Genomic DNA, 20,993 nt, shown 5'->3' with positions numbered 1-20,993 from the left:
GGTCCGTTCTTAACCTGAAACTGTTCTTTATCTGAAGCACCACTTTAGCTAATGGGGCCTCCTGCTGCTGCTGTGCCACCAGAGCACAATTTCTGTCCTCATCCTGAAGCAAAGTTCTTAACTGAGGTACTATTTCTGGGTTAGCTGAGTCTGTAACCTGAAGCGTATGTAACCCGAGGTACCACTGTAGATGCCCGTGTTGCCACACTTAAATTAGTCCTAAAACTGCACTGTTCTTTATATGCTTTTGATAACAAGAATATTAATTTTATTATTTATACCCTGCCCATCTGGCTGGGCTGCCCCAGCCACTCTGGGCGGCTATAAAAACATAGTACGGTAGTATCTCGGTTTGCAAACTTAATCCATTCCAGAAGTCTGTTCTTATACCAAAATCGTTCTTAAACCAAGGCGTGCTTTCCCTAATGAGGCATCCTGCCGCCAGTGCCCTTCCACTGTTCAGATTCCATTCTTAGACTGAGGTAAAGTTCACAAAGCGGGACACTACTTCCGGTTTTGTGGAGTTCGTAAATCGAATTGTTCGTAAACAGGGCTGTTCTTAAACCGAGGTACCACTGCAAAAGATCAAACATTAAAAGCTTCCCTAAACAGGGCTGTCTTCAGATGTCTTATAAAAGTCAGATAGTTGTTTATCTGCTTGACATAATGATGGGAGGGCATTCCACAGGGCGGGTGCCACCACTGAGAAGGCCCTCTGCCTGGTTCCCTGTAGCTTCACTTCTCACAGTGAGGGAACTGCCAGAAGGCCCTCGGAGCTGGACCTCAGTGTCCGGGCTGAATGATGTGGGTGGAGACACTCCTTTTATTCTTCAGTTTCAATAAATGAACTTTTCCTTTTCCAAAACTTGGTTTGTGTGCTAGTTCTTGGGTCAGACCTCACTCAAGGCACACTTAGAGCAGCGCCTTTTGCAGGGCCGTCTTTAGCAGATGCGGCGCTGGGGTGCAAATATCCATTCAGCGCCCCAAAATTAGCATGGATAGTGGGGTGTGTGTGAAGCTGCGCACTGCCAGCCATGGGTGTGTGTGTGTGTGTGTAACTCTCCCCCATGCCAATGCAGGAGAATGATTCCCGCAGAGGCTTGGGAGGGAAGCTGCGCACCCGCCCGCCATATGGTTGACAGGGCACAGCTGGCGGGTGTGCAGGGAAAGGGGAGGCTGCCGGCAAAGCCGCGCAGCTCCCCCACTTGTTGGGGCACCCCTGAAATACCAGCGCCCTGGCGCAACACACCACTAAGCCGTATGGGAAAGGCGGCTCTGGCAAAAGATCTCGTTCTTCGCTGGGAGGTGGGTGAGTTGGCAGATACACACAAGGATCCCCTCAGATACTTGAAGCACACCTAAGGTGTAATGTCACAGTGTTAAACATATCCTGCGAATCCACAGGCGCATAGCTGCAAGGCAAAGAAGCCTCTCACATGTTCCTATGTCCAGCATGGAGAAATTGTAAAGATTTCTTGATCAGGCAAAATGGAAATAAGGCACTTACCAGAACAGGAGGCGGTGGAGAAACGGATCCACTTAGCAAAGGAGATTCTGTCAATTCATATTTCACTTTGGGGATTTTGGTGGGAGTAAACCTGCACATTCAAACATGAGGGGGGTGGGGTTTAGATTGATTTTAGGATCATACTAATTTCACACGATCATAATGAGACAGGGAGAGGCAGAGAGGGTATTTCACCCGCTTTGCACATAAAATATGCACGTAATTGGAGATAAGGTTTTGGAAAGCTAATTGCTTAAGGGATTCAAAGCCATTCCTGAACGTGTCTCTCATCTATATTGTTATGAATCTGTGGATACAAGAAACCCTAAATTCCAGATTAAGCTAGTGTTAGAATTTAATTAAGGCTAGAGTGTTAAAAACTGGTTGTTAGACCTGTTTGTTAAGATATGTATTAGACACATACTATATAAACAAGATGCTATGAAAAAAATTAAGATTTTTCAGAGGTGAATATTCTTTTGAACTATATACCTGTTTTATGGAAATTGATAACAGGACAGCAAAATTGGATTTGACATGCCCTAATGGTGGCTAAGAGATGGATACTGATGAACTGGAAGACCAGAGATATGATTCCCCTTAACGAATGGCATGACAACATGACAATAGTAGCAACATGTGAACAGACCGCTTATAAATGCAGACTTCCCTTGGATAAATATAAAGATATTTGGATGACTTTATACAGAATATAGGTTATTGATAAATAAAATTTTACTAGGATAATAATATTATATACATCTGCATACTAATGTATAGAGATGGAATTGAGCATTTTTCCTTTCTTTTCATTTTCATTCACTTTTCTCTTTTTCTTTTCTTTTCACCACTAAAAAAGAATAAGAAAAAAGAGACACTTCCAAATCCTAGGAAATTACCGTATTTTTCGCTCTATAACACGCACGTAGTTTTTAGAGGAGGAAAATCCGTAGGCATGCCACCCGTAGGCATTCCCTCCATAACACACACAGACATTTCCCTTTACTTTTTAGGAGGAAAAAAGTGAGTGTTATGGTGCAAAAAATACGGTAACATGTGTTAAGAACTAAGCCAGGCTTAGGGTTGCCATGTGTCCTCTTTTTCCAGGACATGTCCTCTTTCTCAGGGATAAAAATTCTGCCTGGGTGGATTTTTTTAAAAAAATTGCCAAAACGTTTCTGGCTGTACTTTTTGGATGAGACATAGACATAACTTGTGGTTGAAGACTTGCTTTCCTCTTCTCCTCTCCTGCCCCCTTCGGCAATGTATTTCAGCTTCTATAGCCCTAGCATATAGCAGGGGTATTTAAAATGAGAGTCGTCCTAGCATCCTCTTTTTGACTCTTCAAAATATGGCAGCCCTAGCCAGGCTGTGCTCCTGCATGAAGTTTCAGCCTGCGGGGTAATGAGCCATTAGAACACAAAGCATGAAAGGAATTCAGTGTGTGAGCTTGCCAATAGGTCAGCATTAGGAGGTCAGCAAACTTAGAATAGGTCAGCATTAGGAGTTAAGCAACAGAGAAGGAAGTAGTGGTTTAGACCAGGGGTCAGCAAACTTTTTCAGCAGGGGACCGGTCCACTGTCCCTCAGACCTTGTGGGGGGGGCAGACTATATTTTGAAGGGGGGGGATGAACAAATTCCTATGCCCCACAAATAACCCAGAGATGCATTTTAAATAAAAGGACACATTCTACTAATGTAAAAACATGCTGATTCCTGGACCGTCCGCGAGTTGGATTTAGAAGGCGATTGGATCCGGCCCCTGAGCCTTAGTTTGCCTCAGTTCGACTCAGAGGGCTATGGCTGGGGGCTGTTTGAATCCAATGCTGAGCTTATGGGGGGAGGGCAGAACCTCTTGGAGTATGAATGCTGCAGATGCTGCCATCCAAGGCTCAGGCTGTATAGATTTGTAAATAAACCATATATCATAAAGACACCACATTCTCTGCTGTGCCTCATCTTTACCAAAAGGAAACACAGACCTTGGGTAAGTGCCTCAAACTCCCTGGGATCCCACGTTGGAGATTGTGTGTGTGTGTGTAACAATATATACTCGGAATAGCTGAAATGACAGACATTTTGCTAGTGGCAGGACCTGAATTAAGGTTTTTGTCGGTCTTGTCCTTGAATCCTTCATCTCTCCTTCTTCTCTCCCCATCCACAGCAAGCCTCTTTGAAAAAAGTCAGAGACCCATCCCTTCCTTTGACGTCTTCAAGCAATTTATTTCATCAACATCCCATTATGTAAAAAGGAAGCTAGCTAGATATTTATAGGCACAGGGGGGTGTTGTATGTGAGCAACCAGATATCTCACGTCATTTGGAAACTGTGCAGATAACCTGACCATGTTCGTATGGAGCCATTGAGAAACAAGAAAACATTTTCTTTGCCCATGGTAACAATTCTATCGTTGCACGTGCAAAAAGCAACATCTGAGCACTGGATTCTAGCGTGCCAATTTCAAGCTCATTTTCTTGAATTTATGTGCCACAGGTTTTAATAGAATCAATGAAGAATAATACTGCATTAAGGCTGTGATGGGTTTATGGCTTGCCTTTCTGTATCATCAAGTTTCCATAGTCCATATTTCTTTTTAACATTACTGTAGGATGATTTGCTTCTTTTTTTACCATGTTTTTCTCACGGTTGATGAAATATACTTGGAGTTGAGTGTTGATTTCATGCTCTTTATTTCAGCTCATGGTAAACAGTGAGTGAGTGCCCCCCCCCAAAAAACCCTCTGCTATATATACATTATATACACAATGGATCCCACGTGATTGGCTGATTCAACTCCCCTCCTGCAGCCTGATTGGGCTGCTCCTGCACTTCCTCCTGCTCCACTTCCTCCTGGAGCCGGATTGGGCGGCTCCTGCAGACCAATCAGGTTGCTGCCTTCTAGGATCCTACCTGCCTATTGTTCTAGGATCCAAGCTCCGTACATAACAGCTGGTTTTTCTTTCATTCTGCTTTTTGTTTGCTTGTTTTAGATTTATGGCAGGAAAAACACAATCCTATACATGCCTGTAAGCCCAGCTGATGCTGCTGAGCTACTGAGCTAGAACTCTGATCATCCCTGACCAGTGGCCTTGTTGGCTGGGGCCCTTAGTGGTTGGAGTCCTAACCTCTGGTGTATAAGCATGCGGCCTAACAAGACAACTCTATACGTGTCTGCCCCAAATTAAGTCCCACTGAGTTCAGTGGGGCTCAATCACAGGGAAGTGGATATAGGTTGCAGCCTAAAAGCTGCAGGAACAATCCCAAACTCATTGTGTTGATATATACGGGAGAGAAGAATGGCAGATTAAGTTGATGGGTTATGATGAAAGGGCAAAAATGACCGGAAGGATCAGAAATCAGGAAGACCAAGATGTTAATAAGGATGGGGGAAAGTTATAATTTATCTTAAAAACCACTGTAAACAGTTAAAATCGTAAGTAGGATTGGAAAAATTGGTGTATTTTGGACACAGTGGAGAGGTAAAAGATCTGGATTATCAAAAAAGATGCAGGAGGAAATGACTCACAATAGGACCCACAAAGGGGAGGAGGGAAATCCAGGAGATTCCTTGGAATCTTGTTTTTATGTTGTATGTTGGATATGTGATTATAAAACTTTAATTTGAAAAACCAAATATATATATATATATATATATGCAGGTTTTGGTGTCTTCGGGTGTCTTCCCGTGTAAGAGTTGGGGTGTCTAGGCGACGTTTCGACGAGGTCTCACTCGTCATCTTCAGGCTGGTGCTTTCGGCTTCTTGTTACTAGAACAGAGCAGGATCTCAGTGTTTGAGTTCCTATAAATACTGTTGAGGGGGTGTGGTGTATAGCCTCCAACGTTCTGGGCAGAGAGGAAGTTCCCAGGTTAGTGTGCCTTTTCTTCTTTTGTTCATTAATTACTTGAGGGATATCTTGAGTGATTTCTTGAGTGATATTCTGAGTACCACTTAGGAGGGTCATTAGGTGTGGATTAGTTGCTAAAGCTTTCGTGTCTTGACCTCTTGAGCTTGTGAAGAGTTTTTCTGAGAAGATGGCTGTACTGCACTTAGTTGTGCTCTGGCTTGGCTTCGTGTATAGGGGCGAGCTGTGGTTTTGTGCCCTGTGCCAGCCAGATCTGTGTAGGGATTGCAGGGGGGTGCAGCATCCGGAGGTGCCACTATGGTTTGGCTACTGGATGGTGTCTGTAATTTATCTGTGGAGAGGGTCTGGGTTTGGGTCTGGTGTGGTTGATTGGAGATGGCGTTCTGTGTGCCTCTGGTTCTGGTGTCGGTTTTTGTGGGGAGGGCTAATTTCCAGATGTCTGGCAGGCGGGACGTGTCGTCACGCTTGTTCATGTTGTGAGGGTGTTTCTCTATCTCGATGGCTTCCATGATTATTCTCTTGTGGTGATGTTCCATGTTAAAGAGCAATTTGGAATCTGCAAAATTAATTTCGTGTCCTGTTTCTTTCATGTGTTGGTAAAGAGAGGAAGTTTTTTCTTCTTTTTTGACGGCATTCTTGTGTTCTGCGATACGTGCATTTATTCGTCTGTTTGTTTGTCCAATGTACGTGGCTGGGCAGACTTTGCAGGGTATTTCATAGACCCCTTGGTTTTCTAACTGGATTTTATCTTTGGGGTTTCTGAGGATATTGGCTATTTTTTGGTTGGTGCAAAAGGCTGTTTTGATATTGTGTTTATGGAGGATTTTGCTAATTTTATCTGTAGTGCCCTTGATATAAGGAAGGAGGGCCATGCCATTGTTTTCTTCTGTGTCTTGGTTTTTGGGGGGTGTTTCTTTTTGGATTAGCTTCGTAACCCTGTTTTGCTGGTATCCGTTGGCGATTAACACATTTGAGAGATTCTGTAACTCAGTTGTCAAGTGGTCTTTGTCAGCCAGGCGTTTGGTTCTGGAGATGAGAGTCTTGGCTACGGAGTTTATTTGTGCAGGGTGGTGGTGTGATTGTGCATGTAAGTAGCGGTTGGTGTGTGTTTCTTTCCGGTAGATAGTGTGTCCTAGGGAGCCATCAGGTTTTTTGTAGATTAGGACGTCAAGGAAGGGAAGTTGGTTGTTGGCTTCTATTTCCATAGTGAATTGTATTTTGGGGTGTAGGCTGTTGAGATGTGTGAGGAAGCTATCTAGTTTTTCCTTCCCGTGTGGCCAAATTACAAAGGTGTCGTCAACATATCTGAGCCAAAGTTTGGGTTTGTGTTCTGACTTGTCTAAAGCATTGGTTTCAAAGTGTTCCATGTACAGATTTGCGATGACCGGTGAGAGGGGTGATCCCATAGGTGCTCCTTCTATCTGTTTGTATCTTTGTCCATTGTGGATGAAGTACGTGTTGGTTAGGCAGTGGTTGGTCAGGTCCAGGATGTATTCGGGGGGATTGTATTTGTTTTGAATGGCTGTCAAGGCTTCATTAATGGGCACTTGTGTGAAGAGAGATACAACATCGAAGCTCACAAGTAGGTCATCGGGATGTAGGTTTTGCTTCTTTATTGTTTCTATGAACTGGAAGGAGTTTGTAACGTGTGAAGCGATAGATTCTGCATAGGGCTGAAGTTGCTTAGCGAGAAATTTAGCGAGATTTTGTAGAGGTGAGCCTATGGAGCTGACTATTGGTCTGAGTGGTGTTCCTTCTTTGTGTATCTTGGGGAGACCGTAGAGTTTGGGGCATCTGGATGATTTTTCTCTGGGGATGATTCTTAGCTGGATTTCTTCACTGATAGGAGAGGCTTTTATTTTGGATTTGGTGGTTTTTTCCAGATAGGTGGTGGGATCTGTTTTTATAGGTTGGTAGGTAGGGTCTTGGAGTAGATTTGATAGTTTTGCTTGGTAGTCCGATGTGTTCATCACAACAGTGGCATTACCTTTGTCTGCTGGGAGAATGATTATGTTGTTGTCTTTCCTCAGGTTGGTGAGTGCTTTCTGTTCTTCTTTGTGTAAATTGCTTCTGGGTGGTTTGCTGGAGCAGAGGATGTTGGTGACTTCAAGTCTGATTTTATTGGCTTCATCTGGGTTGATTTTGGTTAGGCTAGCTTCGACTCCGCATATGATGTTTTCCGTGGGGATGCGTCTCGGGGCGACTGCAAAGTTGAAACCTTTGGAGAGTACTTTGGTTTCAGTTGAGGTGAGGATCCTGTCTGATATGTTATGTACTGTTTGTTTCATGGGTTGTTGTGGAGGGTGGCTGGGCTTCTGGCGTTTAGTTTGTGGAGTTTGTTGGTGTGTGTGTCTGTCTTATGTGAGGACTCTGTTTCAGCTCTCCAAACGGCTAGTTGTTTGCATTTGTCCCAGAGTGCAGGGTGGATTTTGTTACAGAGTTTGAGGTGAAGAGTGAGCAGATCTTTGTTGGTTTGGTTTAGTAGGTATCTTTTCTTATGTAGTTCGTTTCTGATTAGGGATAGTTCAGTTCGTTTCAGGATCCTTTCGGTAGCTGGGGTTTTAGAGTGGAATTTAAGTTGGAAGCATGTGGGAATTAAGTTGTTGTCTCGGCAGTTGCGTAGGAATAAGAGATCACATAAGATGGTGGCTCTTCGGATTTCTAGTTTCTCGTAGGTTCTTGTCAGCTGGAAGGTTTCCTCCCCGTAGAGGTGAGATATTTGCTTTCGTAGATTTTCACGGGTACAGGAATGCAGGTTTTGGTGTCTTCGGGTGTCTTCCCGTGTAAGAGTTGGGGTGTCTAGGCGACGTTTCGACGAGGTCTCACTCGTCATCTTCAGGCTGGTGCTTTCGGCTTCTTGTTACTAGAACAGAGCAGGATCTCAGTGTTTGAGTTCCTATAAATACTGTTGAGGGGGTGTGGTGTATAGCCTCCAACGTTCTGGGCAGAGAGGAAGTTCCCAGGTTAGTGTGCACACAGAACGCCATCTCCAATCAACCACACCAGACCCAAACCCAGACCCTCTCCACAGATAAATTACAGACACCATCCAGTAGCCAAACCATAGTGGCACCTCCGGATGCTGCACCCCCCTGCAATCCCTACACAGATCTGGCTGGCACAGGGCACAAAACCACAGCTCGCCCCTATACACGAAGCCAAGCCAGAGCACAACTAAGTGCAGTACAGCCATCTTCTCAGAAAAACTCTTCACAAGCTCAAGAGGTCAAGACACGAAAGCTTTAGCAACTAATCCACACCTAATGACCCTCCTAAGTGGTACTCAGAATATCACTCAAGAAATCACTCAAGATATCCCTCAAGTAATTAATGAACAAAAGAAGAAAAGGCACACTAACCTGGGAACTTCCTCTCTGCCCAGAACGTTGGAGGCTATACACCACACCCCCTCAACAGTATTTATAGGAACTCAAACACTGAGATCCTGCTCTGTTCTAGTAACAAGAAGCCGAAAGCACCAGCCTGAAGATGACGAGTGAGACCTCGTCGAAACGTCGCCTAGACACCCCAACTCTTACACGGGAAGACACCCGAAGACACCAAAACCTGCATATATATATATATATATACACACACACACACACACACACACACACACACACACACACTGTGTGTGTGTATATATATGTGTATATGTGTATATGTGTAAAGGGACCCCTAACCATTAGGGCCAGTCGTGGCCGACTCTGGGGTTGCGGCGCTCAACTCGCTTTATTGGCTGAGGGAGCCGTCGTACAGCTTCTGGGTCATGTGGCCAGCATGACTAAGCCACTTCTGGCGAACCAGAGCAGCGCATGGAAACACCATTTATCTTCCCGCCAGAGTGGTACCTATTCATCTACTTGCACTTTGACGTGCTTTCAAACTGTTAGGTTGGCAGGAGCATGGACTGAGCAACAGGAGCTCACCCCGTCGCGGGGATTCAAACCGCCGACCTTCTGATCGGCAAGTCCTAGGCTCTGTGGTTTAACACACACACACACACACACACACACACACACACATACACACACACACAGTTATACGGGAGAGGTTTTCCTTACTATTTCCTTACATACAAACTACCATTATTACAAGAATAATTGGTGTTTCCGGCCCCTTTCCCTCTGAGAATGTATAAGAGGAAAAGAAGAATGACAGACACAATACCTGCTGCTTACTCCCTGGATTCCCAGTTCTGAAAGAATCTCCTTCATAACTGAAAAGAGACAGAAACATCCATTGGCTAGGCACTAGGTTTCAGTTAAAAAGAAATCAACAGCTTACCATTTGATCGTTAAGAAAAAACCGTGAGGTCTGTTTTGTCCAAGGCAACGTAATTACCATTATGCATATACAAGGGTTGCTTGGTAGCTTCTGCAGGTGATAAATGAGCCTAGCAAAAATGTTATGGCTTTCTTCCTCCAAGACTGAGGGTATGTTCACATCAGCAGCGTAACACTTTATATCTTTCAATATTTATTTTTACAATATTATAGCCACCTTAGGTGCCTCAGAAGAAAGGCAGTATGGAAATACAATATATAAATAAGTCTAAAAGTAAAGACATTTTTTATGTTTGCTGACAAAATTTAGTCTGAGAGAGTGGCGTCTAAGCACTAATAACAGATACGTTGCCGAACATCCAGCTGTCAAAAACAACAGCTGTGTATTTTAAATTCTACCCCCCTCTTTGTAACAACTGAACAGAACGTAATACGTTTCATGATATCGGAAATTTCACATTTACCTCTCCATCCCACGCGGCTGCCAAAGATGTGGAGTGTGGGAGGAGAAATGAAGAATGTTGTGATGTTCTTCTAAACGTAACAGAGATGGAACCGGCCCAGGTATTAGGCAGAGTGAGGCAGGTCCACTCTGCCTCAGGCGGTGCCCCAGCCAGCTCCTTGCCTGCCCTACTGGCAGCATTTGTGCTGATTTGGGGCAAGATCATGCTGAAATCATGTGAGATTTTGCAGAGCCCAAAACCAATGTGGATGTTGGTGGGGTGGGGTGGGGTGAGCAGCCTAGATGGTGGTGGCCATGCGGCACTTCCCATTTTACCCAAAGTGGCAGAATGGGAGGTGCAAAGGTAAAAGGTAAAGGACTCCTGGACAGTTAAGTCCAGTCAAAGGCGACTATGGGGTTGCTGCACTCATCTCACTTTCAGGGCGAGGGAGCCGGCGTTTGTCCGCAGACAGCTTTCCGGGTCATGCGGCCAGCAGGACTAATCTGCTTCTGGCACAATGGGACACTGTGACGGAAACCAGAGAGCACGGAAATGCCGTTTACCTTCCTGCCACAGCGGTACCTATTTATCTACTTGTACTGGTGTGCTTTCGAACTGCTAGGGTGGCAAGAGCTGGGACAGAGCAACTGGAGCTCACCCCGTTGTGCGGATTCGAACTGCTGACCTTCTGATGGGCAAGCCCAAGAGGCTCAGTGGTTTAGACCACAGTGCCACCCGTGTCCCAAATAAACAAGCACACAATCACTGACAGGTCCACCCACCATTGTGAGGTTCAAAGCAATAAAGATGATGCCTCCCCAGCCGTTGCAATTGGCTGTGAGTTTCTTGTGATGTCACAAAAGCACTTGGCAACTGAGTGGATATACAGGCAGGCCAAGGGGGAAGCCTTTTTCTGTTTCCAGCAGGACACACCTGGCAATGGAAGTGACATTCAGCACTGCCCAGGTTTCTTCCACTTGGAGGAGGCAAACTGGAACACCGTGATAGAAACCAGAGAGCACAGAAACGACATTTACCTTCCTGCCACTGCGGTCCTATTTATCTACCTGCACTGGCGTGCTTTTGAATTGCTAGGGTGGCAGGAACTGGGACAGAATGATAAGAGCTCACCCCGTTGCAGGGATTTGAACCGCTGACCTTCTGATCAGCAAGCCCAAGAGGCTTAGTGGTTTAGACTACAGCACCACCCGCATCCCTGCACAGAGAACTACATATGCCCCTACAGCTTTGGCTGAAACAGCACATTTAGTATAAAGTCTACTTTAGTAGCTCTGTGCAGATATGCAGTAATCCAGGCACTAATTTCTTACTCTGTTTTATAGGGTGGAATAGTGACATTAATTCTTCAGGAACATATGAGTGTTCAATGGCTTTCAATAAAGCCACAAATTATCATTGCTTCTGCACAATGGCAAGGGTCAAGTCAATGTATAGTAATTCCATTATATCCGCAATGCTAACATTATGGTGTTCACTGTTTTAATTTACAGAGAGAGATCTAGGAGGATTTGTTTCTTGTTTTTAAATAATGTTCCAATGCTCAAAGCAAAATAAAATTGGTAGCTTATATGGACCTCTCAAGCCTTTGATGCATAAAATGTAGTTAACTACTTGGAAGAACCTCTGAAATGGATTTCAAATATCAATCATTTCTACAGCAGTTTTAATGTTCAAAGTGCTTTTCAATCATTATAAGTCAGCAATAATCTTATCAATCCCCTTTCTGTGATAATTCTGTGATCATTTATCAGTCAAGGAGAAATGGCAAGTTGTCCAATGAACTATAATTTGTTCTCTTTCTCCTCCTGTGTTTAAAACCCTTTTATATTTTTGGATTATCAATTGATTTAAAGCATTTATATATTGTCTTTCTTTAATGAGCTCAATGTGGCTAATGAATAAATTAAAACAATGAGTGACATCCAAGCCCATTCTTCTAACAGAGAAACATGATTGTAGTCTCTCACAAATTAGAACCTAAAATAACATTAAAATGGGCAAAGAATGAAAGTCTATTGATTTCAGTGGATCTACTCTGAGTATAACTTAGTTGGCTATTGCCCGATAATGTAACAATGAAAAGAGACAGTTTGACAAGAACAGTAATTGATTTACATGGTTTTAACATTGTATTTCATATTGCTCTAACCTGCCCTAGTTGGTAATAAACCTAATAATAACAATAAACAATGAAGCACTCAAACCACAGCTAGAAAACACAAACAACCATTAAACAATCACAGCAATTAAAACCACTTCAAGAAGGGAGCAAACACTTATAGCCCCATTCCCACCATTCTGCATAAGACCTTGAGAGAGAAGTGTGGTGTAATGGTTAGAGCATGGGTAGGCAAACTAAGGCCCGGGGGCTGGATCCGGCCCAATCGCCTTCTAAATCCGGCCCGTGGAAGATCTGGGAATCAGCGTGTTTTTACATGAGTAGAATGTGTGCTTTTATTTAAAATGCATCTCTGGGTTATTTGTGGGGCATAGGAATTCATTCATTTTTTAAAAAAATATACAGTCCAGCCCCCCACAAGGTCTGAGGGACAGTGGACCAGCCCCCTGCAGAAAACGTTTGCTGACCCCTGGGCTAGAGCATTGGACTAGGACCTGGGAGACCAGAGTTCGAATCCCCACTCAGCCACAAAGCTCACTGGGCAACCTTGCGCCAGTCACCATCTCTTAGCCTAACCTGCCTCACAGGGCTGTCATGAGGATGAAATGGGGAAGAGGAGAAACATGTCCAACGCCTTGAGATCGGGGGGGGGGGGGAAGAGTGGTGGTATATAAATGTAACAAACAAACAAGTGCTTTTCAGAAAGCAGCCTGAGGAGCTGCTGTATAGGGTTCCCCCCACTCTCCAGACAAGATATGGGGAGGGGGGCATGTGGGGGGAGAGAAAGGGAAGCTTTGCCACACAGGGATGTCCTTTCCACTTGCAAATTGACACAAAACCATGAAAACAAGCAATAGCATTGAAATGGTACCAAAAGGAAATAATAATCAGCCCAGCAAAACCATAGTACAGTGGTACCTCGGGTTAAGTACTTAGTTTGTTCCGGAGGTCCATACTTAACCTGAAACTGATCTTAACCTGAGGTACCACTTTAGCTAATGGGGCCTCCCGCTGCCACCGCGCTGCCGCCGTGCGACTTCTGTTCTCATCCTGAAGCAAAGTTCTTAACCCAAGGTATTGTTTCTGGGTTAGCGGAGTCTGTAACCTGAAGCGTCTCTAACCTGAAGCATCTGTAACCTGAGGTACCACTGCAGAAGAGTAGAAGAGGGTGCCCCAGAAGGTCTCCCTCAAACATTTGCTCAGTTATTGCCATAGTTCAGTCTTTTTCGGTACAAATTTGCAGGAAGGTGGAGTCCATATCTACAAGGCAATCCAGATTGTAATGTAACCCTAATTACACAAGAACTTGAGAAGCTGCCTTTTACGGAGTCAGTCCATTTAGCTCTGCACTGTCTACTCTGGCTATAGATCATCGAATCATACAACTGTTGAGCTGGAAGGGACCCCAAAGGTCATCGAGTCCAATGCCCTGCAATGCAGGAATGTGGCGGGTTTCCATGGCTTCGCACAGCAGCCTCTCCTAACGCAACCTGGAGATGTCAGGGACTGAATCTGGTTCCTCCTGCGTGCAAAGCAGTGCTTTACCACTGAGCTACAGCCTTCCACAGCAGCTGCAATCAAATCATATTATTCCTCCAAATATGGTTAGCTAAGATTGAAGGAATGGGTTTCCCAAACCCAAAACTGACTGTGCAGGCACCAAAATCCCTATTTTCCCTTAGCTAAAATCCATTAACTTGAGCTCTGAGTCAATGTATAAACAAAAACCCGGCTGTGCTCAAAGCTCTCTCCTTTATCAGTTTGTGATGGCAGGTATGGCCTTCACTGTACCAGTAGAACAGAGAAGGCACGTCTGTGCCTTATCTTACGTCCTGACCACAAAGACCACAGACCCAGTCTGGGAACAGTGCCAGAGGGTGTTCTCGGAGATGGTGACCTCTTGCTCCAAGATAAGAGTAGGAACAGGAAGATCCTTTTATGGTCAGAAGTACAGGAAGGAAGATCCTTTTATGGTCAGAAGCATAGGAAGGAATACCCTTTTATGGTTAAGAGTGCCGGAGCAGGAACATCTGTGATGTCAGCCTGCATACATAGGCTGACGTGGCTGGATTCCTGGGGAAGGAGGGAGAGGGTGCCTGGAGGAAATATATACTGCATGAAACTTCTCATTTCTTTGGACTTGCTGTGGACTAATCACACAAGTGCCTTCTGCTATCCAGAGAGCAGAATAAACTCTTTCTTTGAACCAACTCGGTGTCATTTGACTTCCTTCCTCCTGTCCGGGAGCAATGCAGACCCAATCGGTGAACTCCAATAAGGCTACAAGATTTATAGCGTATAGAAATTTACCTTTGGTGAAATCAGTTTTATGAGGCTTAACTCATTCTGTGATACTGATTCATGAGACAAACTAATAGAGCATATTCAGCAATGAAATCAGGCGAGCGAGGAAGTTATGCACTTTGAGTTTGAATTATATTGTTTTTTTAAAAAAAGCTGGACAGTAACACTTTATGTGAATATCCAGCACACAAAACTAACGTTAGAGAAGTGTGTTCAATGATTAGTTGGTTCTGTGAAGAATAAATGATTTTGGAAACCTAGAACTTTCTAGTTGCCTCTTCACAATGGTGAGAGTGGTGCGGAACTGAGTGATGGGAACGGGTTCAAATTTAATGGCGCGTCATCAAAAACTTAACGAAACTTACTCGGCTGTCTGTCAGAAGGATTTATCAGTTTCATTCCCATGAGATCATTTAATTCTTTTTCATTTGTGCCGCCAAGGATATAAAGCTGTGAATACAGAGAAAGAAGAATGAGCAGTAACGTATTAGCGTAATTTGCATTCAAACAATGGTAACACAAATCACATTTATGGAATCTTTTGGTCTGGAGCACACACAAACACACACACAATTTCGTAATTTCGTAATTGTCTCTTTGGAAATTGCCATTGTGGAGGGTTTATCCAACAAAGTCAAGATGCCAGGGATCTCCACTGGTCTCAGATAATAAACTGTAAGCAAACTCCCACTCTGAAATCTGCACTTTGAAATTAGAGTGGACAGTGTTCAAATTTTGCTGTCATTTGTCCTATACTTGCACAGTGTGTTTCATCAAAGAGCCAAAGAGGGTTGACATATCGCAAATTAGGAAGACACAAGATTTACCCACTCTGGAAGAATGGCAGATGAAAGTGATGGACTACATGGAATTGGCGGAAATGACTGGTAGAATCCGAGACCAGGGAGAAGAGTCGGTGGAAGAAGATTGGAAGAAATTTAAAGACTATTTACAGAAGTATTGCAAAATTAATGAATGTTAGAATGATGCTTGAATGAAGTGAAGTGGTTTCTAGCTGTAATGGTATAAAGAATATGGAAAATTGGATTTTTAAATAGGTAAAAATTTAATGTTATAATATATTAAGATCAAAGATCAGGATAATAAGGAGGGAAAGAAATTGCTGAATTAATTAATTGAATTGGAATACAAAAAAGGGAGGTATGAGGAGGTCAGGGAAACAAGGATATGAATGTAAGATATGGAAAAGTTGATTTTTTATTTTTATTTTTTTATCTTTTTTTTGTAAGTGTACTTATTCTGTATTTTTCTTGTATTTTTCTTTTTGTCTTTTATTCTTGTATTTTTTGTTTTTATGTAATTCCTTTTTCTGAAACTTTAATAAATATTTTAAAAAAGACATATCGCAAATTAACAGTCTTTCCTCCCAAACCAGGCCCATTAGGTATGACTAACAAGCACTGGAAAATGCATGGAGCTTATAAATTTTGCTATCCTTGCTTGGGCCCTGTAAGTTATCTACTCCCCCACCCCAAATCCTGACATTGTCTAATGGGGAAGGGCTGTGCCTGCTTATTGCTTTCTGAAGAACAAAAACAGCAGCAGCAACTCTTGAACCTTTCAGAAATATGATAGGATAAGACTGTCTTCCTCAATCTAATACCCTTCATAAATTTGGGGTTACAAGCACTGACCAGTCACTTTTGCCTTTTTAACGGATCTGACTTTGACTGCAGTGCTCAGGCCAGGATCCAGGCATCCCTCACACTCCCAATATTCAGTTCTCGATATTAGTAAATCCCTCTACCATCCCAGTAACCAACAGACCTTGCCTTTGACTCTCCCAAAGCAGATAGGATGACAGGAAACGGCAAACAGTGAAAGTACCTAGCTAAATACTCCCAAATGATCAGAACACATATAAGAATATAGCTAACATTCAATAATTGCTATCTATGGATGACCTTATTGGAATTCCTAGTATCATTTTGTTTTGAACAAAATGAGGGTGGAAGTCAGATCAGGACTGCAATACAGGGGAAGGTTAGGGCGAATTAGGAACCCTGTTCCATTAATTTCTTTTCTATTCTCTCTTCCACATTGCACCTGTTTGCACCCTCCTAACCTGCCACCCAGAGGGACGCGGGTGGTGCTGTGGTCTAAACCACTGAGCCGATTAGAAGGTCGGTGGTTTGGGCTTGCCGATTAGAAGGTCGGTGGTTTGAATCCCCGCGACGGGGTGAGCTTCCATTGCTCGGTCCCTGCTCCTGCCAATCTAGCCGTTCAAAAGCACGCCAAAAATGCAAGTAGATAAATAGGTACCACTCTGGTGGGAAGGTAAATGGCATTTCCATGCACTGCTCTGGTTTCACCAGAAGCGGCTCAGTCATGCTGGCCACATGATCTGGAAAAACTGTCTGTGAACAAACACCAGCTCCCACAGCCTGTAAAGCAAGGTGAGTGCTGCAACCCCAGAGTCATTCGCGACTGGACTTAACTGTCAGGGGTCCTTTTTTAACCTGCCACCCAGGGCACATGCAGTGCCGGATTTACGTATAAGCTAAACAAGGTATAGCTTAGGGCCCCACTCTCTTGGGGGGCCCCAAAAAAATTAAAGAAAAAACACCTGGATGTACATTTCCAAAATATAAGGTAAAAAACATATAAAATAAAACCTACATACAGCAACAGTGTTTTGTGTTGTGTAGGCTACTATGATGTAAGTAACGGGCCCCGCCTGCTAGCCTGCTCCCTAAAATATCACTGGTTTGCTTATTTCTATATATAGGGTGTCTACATTCTGAATGTGCAAATGGCTTTAGATACCTATCAGGTCCATAAATTACCACATAGCATATATTCAACACAAAAAACAGTGACGATTTGTTGTTGACAAAGGACAGCTGGACATATAAAGGGCCCCATTACCTTCAGTAGCTGAGGGCCTCATCAAACCTAAATCTGGCCCTGGGCACAAGTCAACTTCCCTCATCCCCCCCCCCATGGTCCTGATCTTGATCGCTCCCATCCCCCACAGCTGATTCTCTGAAAAGAGAAAAGATGACAGGAGTATTGAATTCAATGGGGCTTACTCCCAGGTAGGTGGGATTTGGGTTGCAGCCTTAATCACCAAATCCATATGATACACCCAGTCTCACTTTCTGAGAGTGATCTAGCAGTCCCCGTTACCTGTTTCCATTTCAAAGCTCAGCATATTATTAAGTGCTCTCTTGTATCCTGCATTCTTTCGAAACATGGAAAAGCTCTATGGATCCGTCCACTGAGAGAGGCTGAAATGCAGTAAAATCTGAAGAATAGCAGGCTCCTGGCTTCAAAATGATTTTCACTTACATGGCTATGAAGAATAAACGCCACATGGTTCCGTCTGCAAGCAGGGGGGATTCCTACGTAGAGTGGCATCTTCCATTTCATCCGTGCTGAATGGCACAAAAGAAAATAATAATAATGAAAGCAAACTCGCTGACAATAATCTAAACAATGATTCTTTCCCGTGGATTATGCCGAAGGTGCTCTCAGTGCTATAAATATAGTACTGAGAAACCTCTGAATGCCTGAGCTTTGTATAATTGTTGTAAGACATGCTAGAGAGAGAAAAGGAGTAAGAAAAGCTACAAGGGATCTGTAACAGAAATGAGTTAATCCTCCATTTGTACTTGGGTAGTGGAAAAAGAAAGATCCTAGGAGAGAGATTATTGCCTCTTTTTTTTACAGAGTGCAGTTACTGAATTCAAAATTACTAAAGCCAGCCACAACTTCAATCTAAATAGGCTAGATTCAGGAATAGAAGGGGAAAGCCAACTGCACTGCAATAAACCTGGCACCTATATAAACTATCTTGCATTTGTCAGTTCTCTCAAAATGCTTTACGAGTGCTGAGACCAAGAATCACATAGTACATTATTTTGACCCCTTGATCTAAGTCATTGATCATTTAGATCACTCACAATTTTTATTATTATTATTAATCTATTATTTATTATTAATCTAGATTTTCACGATAGCCCACAAAAGAGAACCATAAAACAAATATAAAACAGATCAAAAACATCAGAAACAAAAGCAATTATCATAGCAACAGTAAAAAACAAAGAAACAAACAAAAAACCCCACCAACAATAGGTATAAAATCAGTTAAAATCCTGGGCAATCTTTTATTTTGTTGAAAATGTCTAAAACTTGGCTTGCCCGGGGATACGCAATACACACCGAAAGCAGAACCGACAACCGCAAGCCTGCAGAAGTCAGTAAGGGTAAACATTTTTGGGGAGAGAATAAAGCTGGGCGCCAAGCTCACACCTCTCCCCAAATGCTCCCAGGGGCTCTTGAGTGGCCCTAGCCCCCTTGATAGGGGTGCGGACAAGAGCATGGCGAGCCCCTGGATTCCTTTGATGGAATACCCTTGCAGCAGCAGCAGCAGCATTGGAGGGGCAGGCACAGCCAGCCACATCCCCTCCACCAACCAAAATTAACCAGTGCCTAACCACAACCTCACAAGTTGTGACGGTTTGCTACGCAGTAGGCAAAAAACCAAATGGCACCAGCCAATCAGCCAAATGGTAAAAATTCCTACCAGGCCCCTGCCCCAAAAGCAGATGACCCCAGGACAGGCAAAGCAAGGTCAGCACCAACAAAGCCTAAATAAAGGGAGGGTGGGCGGGTGATCCGATGCGCGGAGCGAAAAGAGGCAGCTCAACAGGGAATAAATAGCACCTCCATCAATCAAACAATTTTGCAACATTAAATTCTCCCCAGCAACAATTGGAGGTGCCTAATCAAATTTGTGGCTATCCATACTAACCCGCCCAGCAACAGGGGATGTCATGGCTGCCCCCACCGCAACACACGCTCTCCACGAAAGAGAACCCGCTTTATTACATTTCTATCTTTCCTCCAAGGTGCTCAAAGTAGGATGCATGGTTTTTACCAGCTTTGGAAGACATCTAGCCAAGTCCATCCACCAGGAAGGAGTATGTGAGACCTCGAATCACAGAACTGTAGAGTTGGAAGAGACCCTGAGGATCATCTAGTCCAACAATGTCCAACTGGTCGACCGCAATCGACAGGTAGATCGCCATGGTGCTCCTGGTTGATTGTGGTAGTTAAAGCAGTGATCATCCAGTTGCTCTTGAGCGATTGTGACCCGACCCGACCCGGCACTACATCCCATTGCCACCACTGGCGCTGTTGTGAAAGGTTTTATTCCCTGTGTCTGAGACAGAGTGGGGGGAGGAGGGAGGGCAGTGGACTGTTGGGCAAGCGATTTCATGCAATCCTCTTCCCAAACAGCTCAACAACTCTGGTCAGTCGTTCCTAAAAAAAGCTCAACAAGTAAAGGCAATGACAATGGGTAGATCACTGCCAGTTTTATTATTCTGGGAGTAGATTGCAGTCTCTAGAGAGTTGGGTGTGCCTGATTTAGTCCAACCCCCTGCAATCGAGGACTATGCAGCTGCCCCATACTGGAATCATACCTGCAACCTTGGCAAACAACTGAGCTGTCCAGGCTGACCAGCCAGTAATTTGCTCCCCTTCTGTTTAGCCTTGTGTCTTGTTCATGCAAATACAAGTGTAATAAGAATTTTAAGGTCTTATATATTAAATGCTCATAAATGTACCAAGCAAACACGTACATAAATATATAAACCACATGTCTGAAGCAGTACAGGAAGACAGTCCTGAAACCATTTTGACTGTCAAGCTGACCAAATGTTTCTCTGCAAGGAGGGAGGAGGTAAAAAAACCTTCCTTGTTACAGGAATTTAGTCATCACCATTTCAAAGGGTGACAGACTACCAAGAAAAGACCACCAGGAAAGGGAGTCAGATAAGGCATTATCAGATAACCTGGCAGACAGGAAAAACAACAACATTCAAATTTCTGTTGTAGACCGTCTTTTCTGTGATGCAGGTACGATGTTTGAGGGGTGGTGGTCTTGGGTTACACCCCTTCTGTGATGTATGTATGATGTATGGAGGGGTGGTCTTGAGCTCCAGGGCAGGGAATTTAAAATGTCTATATAAGGGCAGGCACACCTGGGTTCTGGGTCCTCCTCCTTCTCCTGCATGTGAGGGGAGCACCCTGTTGCAACCATAGCTGTCAAGTGTCCCTTATTTGAAGGGACAGTCCCTTATTCCAGCGCCATGTCCCGCTGCTGTCCCTTATTGATGGATGTCCTTAAATGTCCATTAAATGATGTCCCTTAAATTTCAAAGGAAGCAGCTCCTCTCCTTCCCTCCCTGCCGGCCAGGGAGGAGGGAGGCTCCAGCTGTGTTGCTTGGCTGTGTTGCTCACCCAATAAGGAGTCTAAGAACGACTGGGGGGTGGAGCTTGCATGCCTTGTGTGTGGCTAGTCAATACAAGCTGAGGGGGTTCTTGAATGCTGGACGCCATTTTGTTGCACGTGCTGCTGCAAACTTTGCAGTGCAAAGCCAGACCAGGGAGCCATCTTAAGTTGAGGCTGCATAGGC

At 44.0% G+C, this 20,993-nt stretch overlaps 1 protein-coding gene across 3 annotated transcripts in view; it reads right to left on the bottom strand.

The window, feature by feature from the left end:
• The window catches only part of LOC308597722 (kelch domain-containing protein 3-like), a 76,987-nt gene that overhangs the window by 20,133 nt on the left and 35,861 nt on the right, over positions 1-20,993 (bottom strand). For all 3 annotated transcript variants that reach the window (XM_081213758.1, XM_081213760.1, XM_081213759.1), the window contains exons 12-15: positions 17,857-17,942; positions 14,910-14,994; positions 9,542-9,590; positions 1,508-1,598 (exon numbers count right to left, since the gene is read on the bottom strand). In XM_081213758.1, the coding sequence (XP_081069884.1) occupies positions 1,508-1,598; positions 9,542-9,590; positions 14,910-14,994; positions 17,857-17,942 (311 nt within the window). The remainder of the gene's footprint in view (positions 1-1,507; positions 1,599-9,541; positions 9,591-14,909; positions 14,995-17,856; positions 17,943-20,993) is intronic.

This window comes from Podarcis bocagei (assembly GCF_964188305.1).
Source record: "Podarcis bocagei genome assembly, chromosome: 11".
NCBI lineage: Eukaryota > Metazoa > Chordata > Lepidosauria > Squamata > Lacertidae > Podarcis > Podarcis bocagei.
This window is presented reverse-complemented; position numbering and strand designations above follow the sequence as displayed.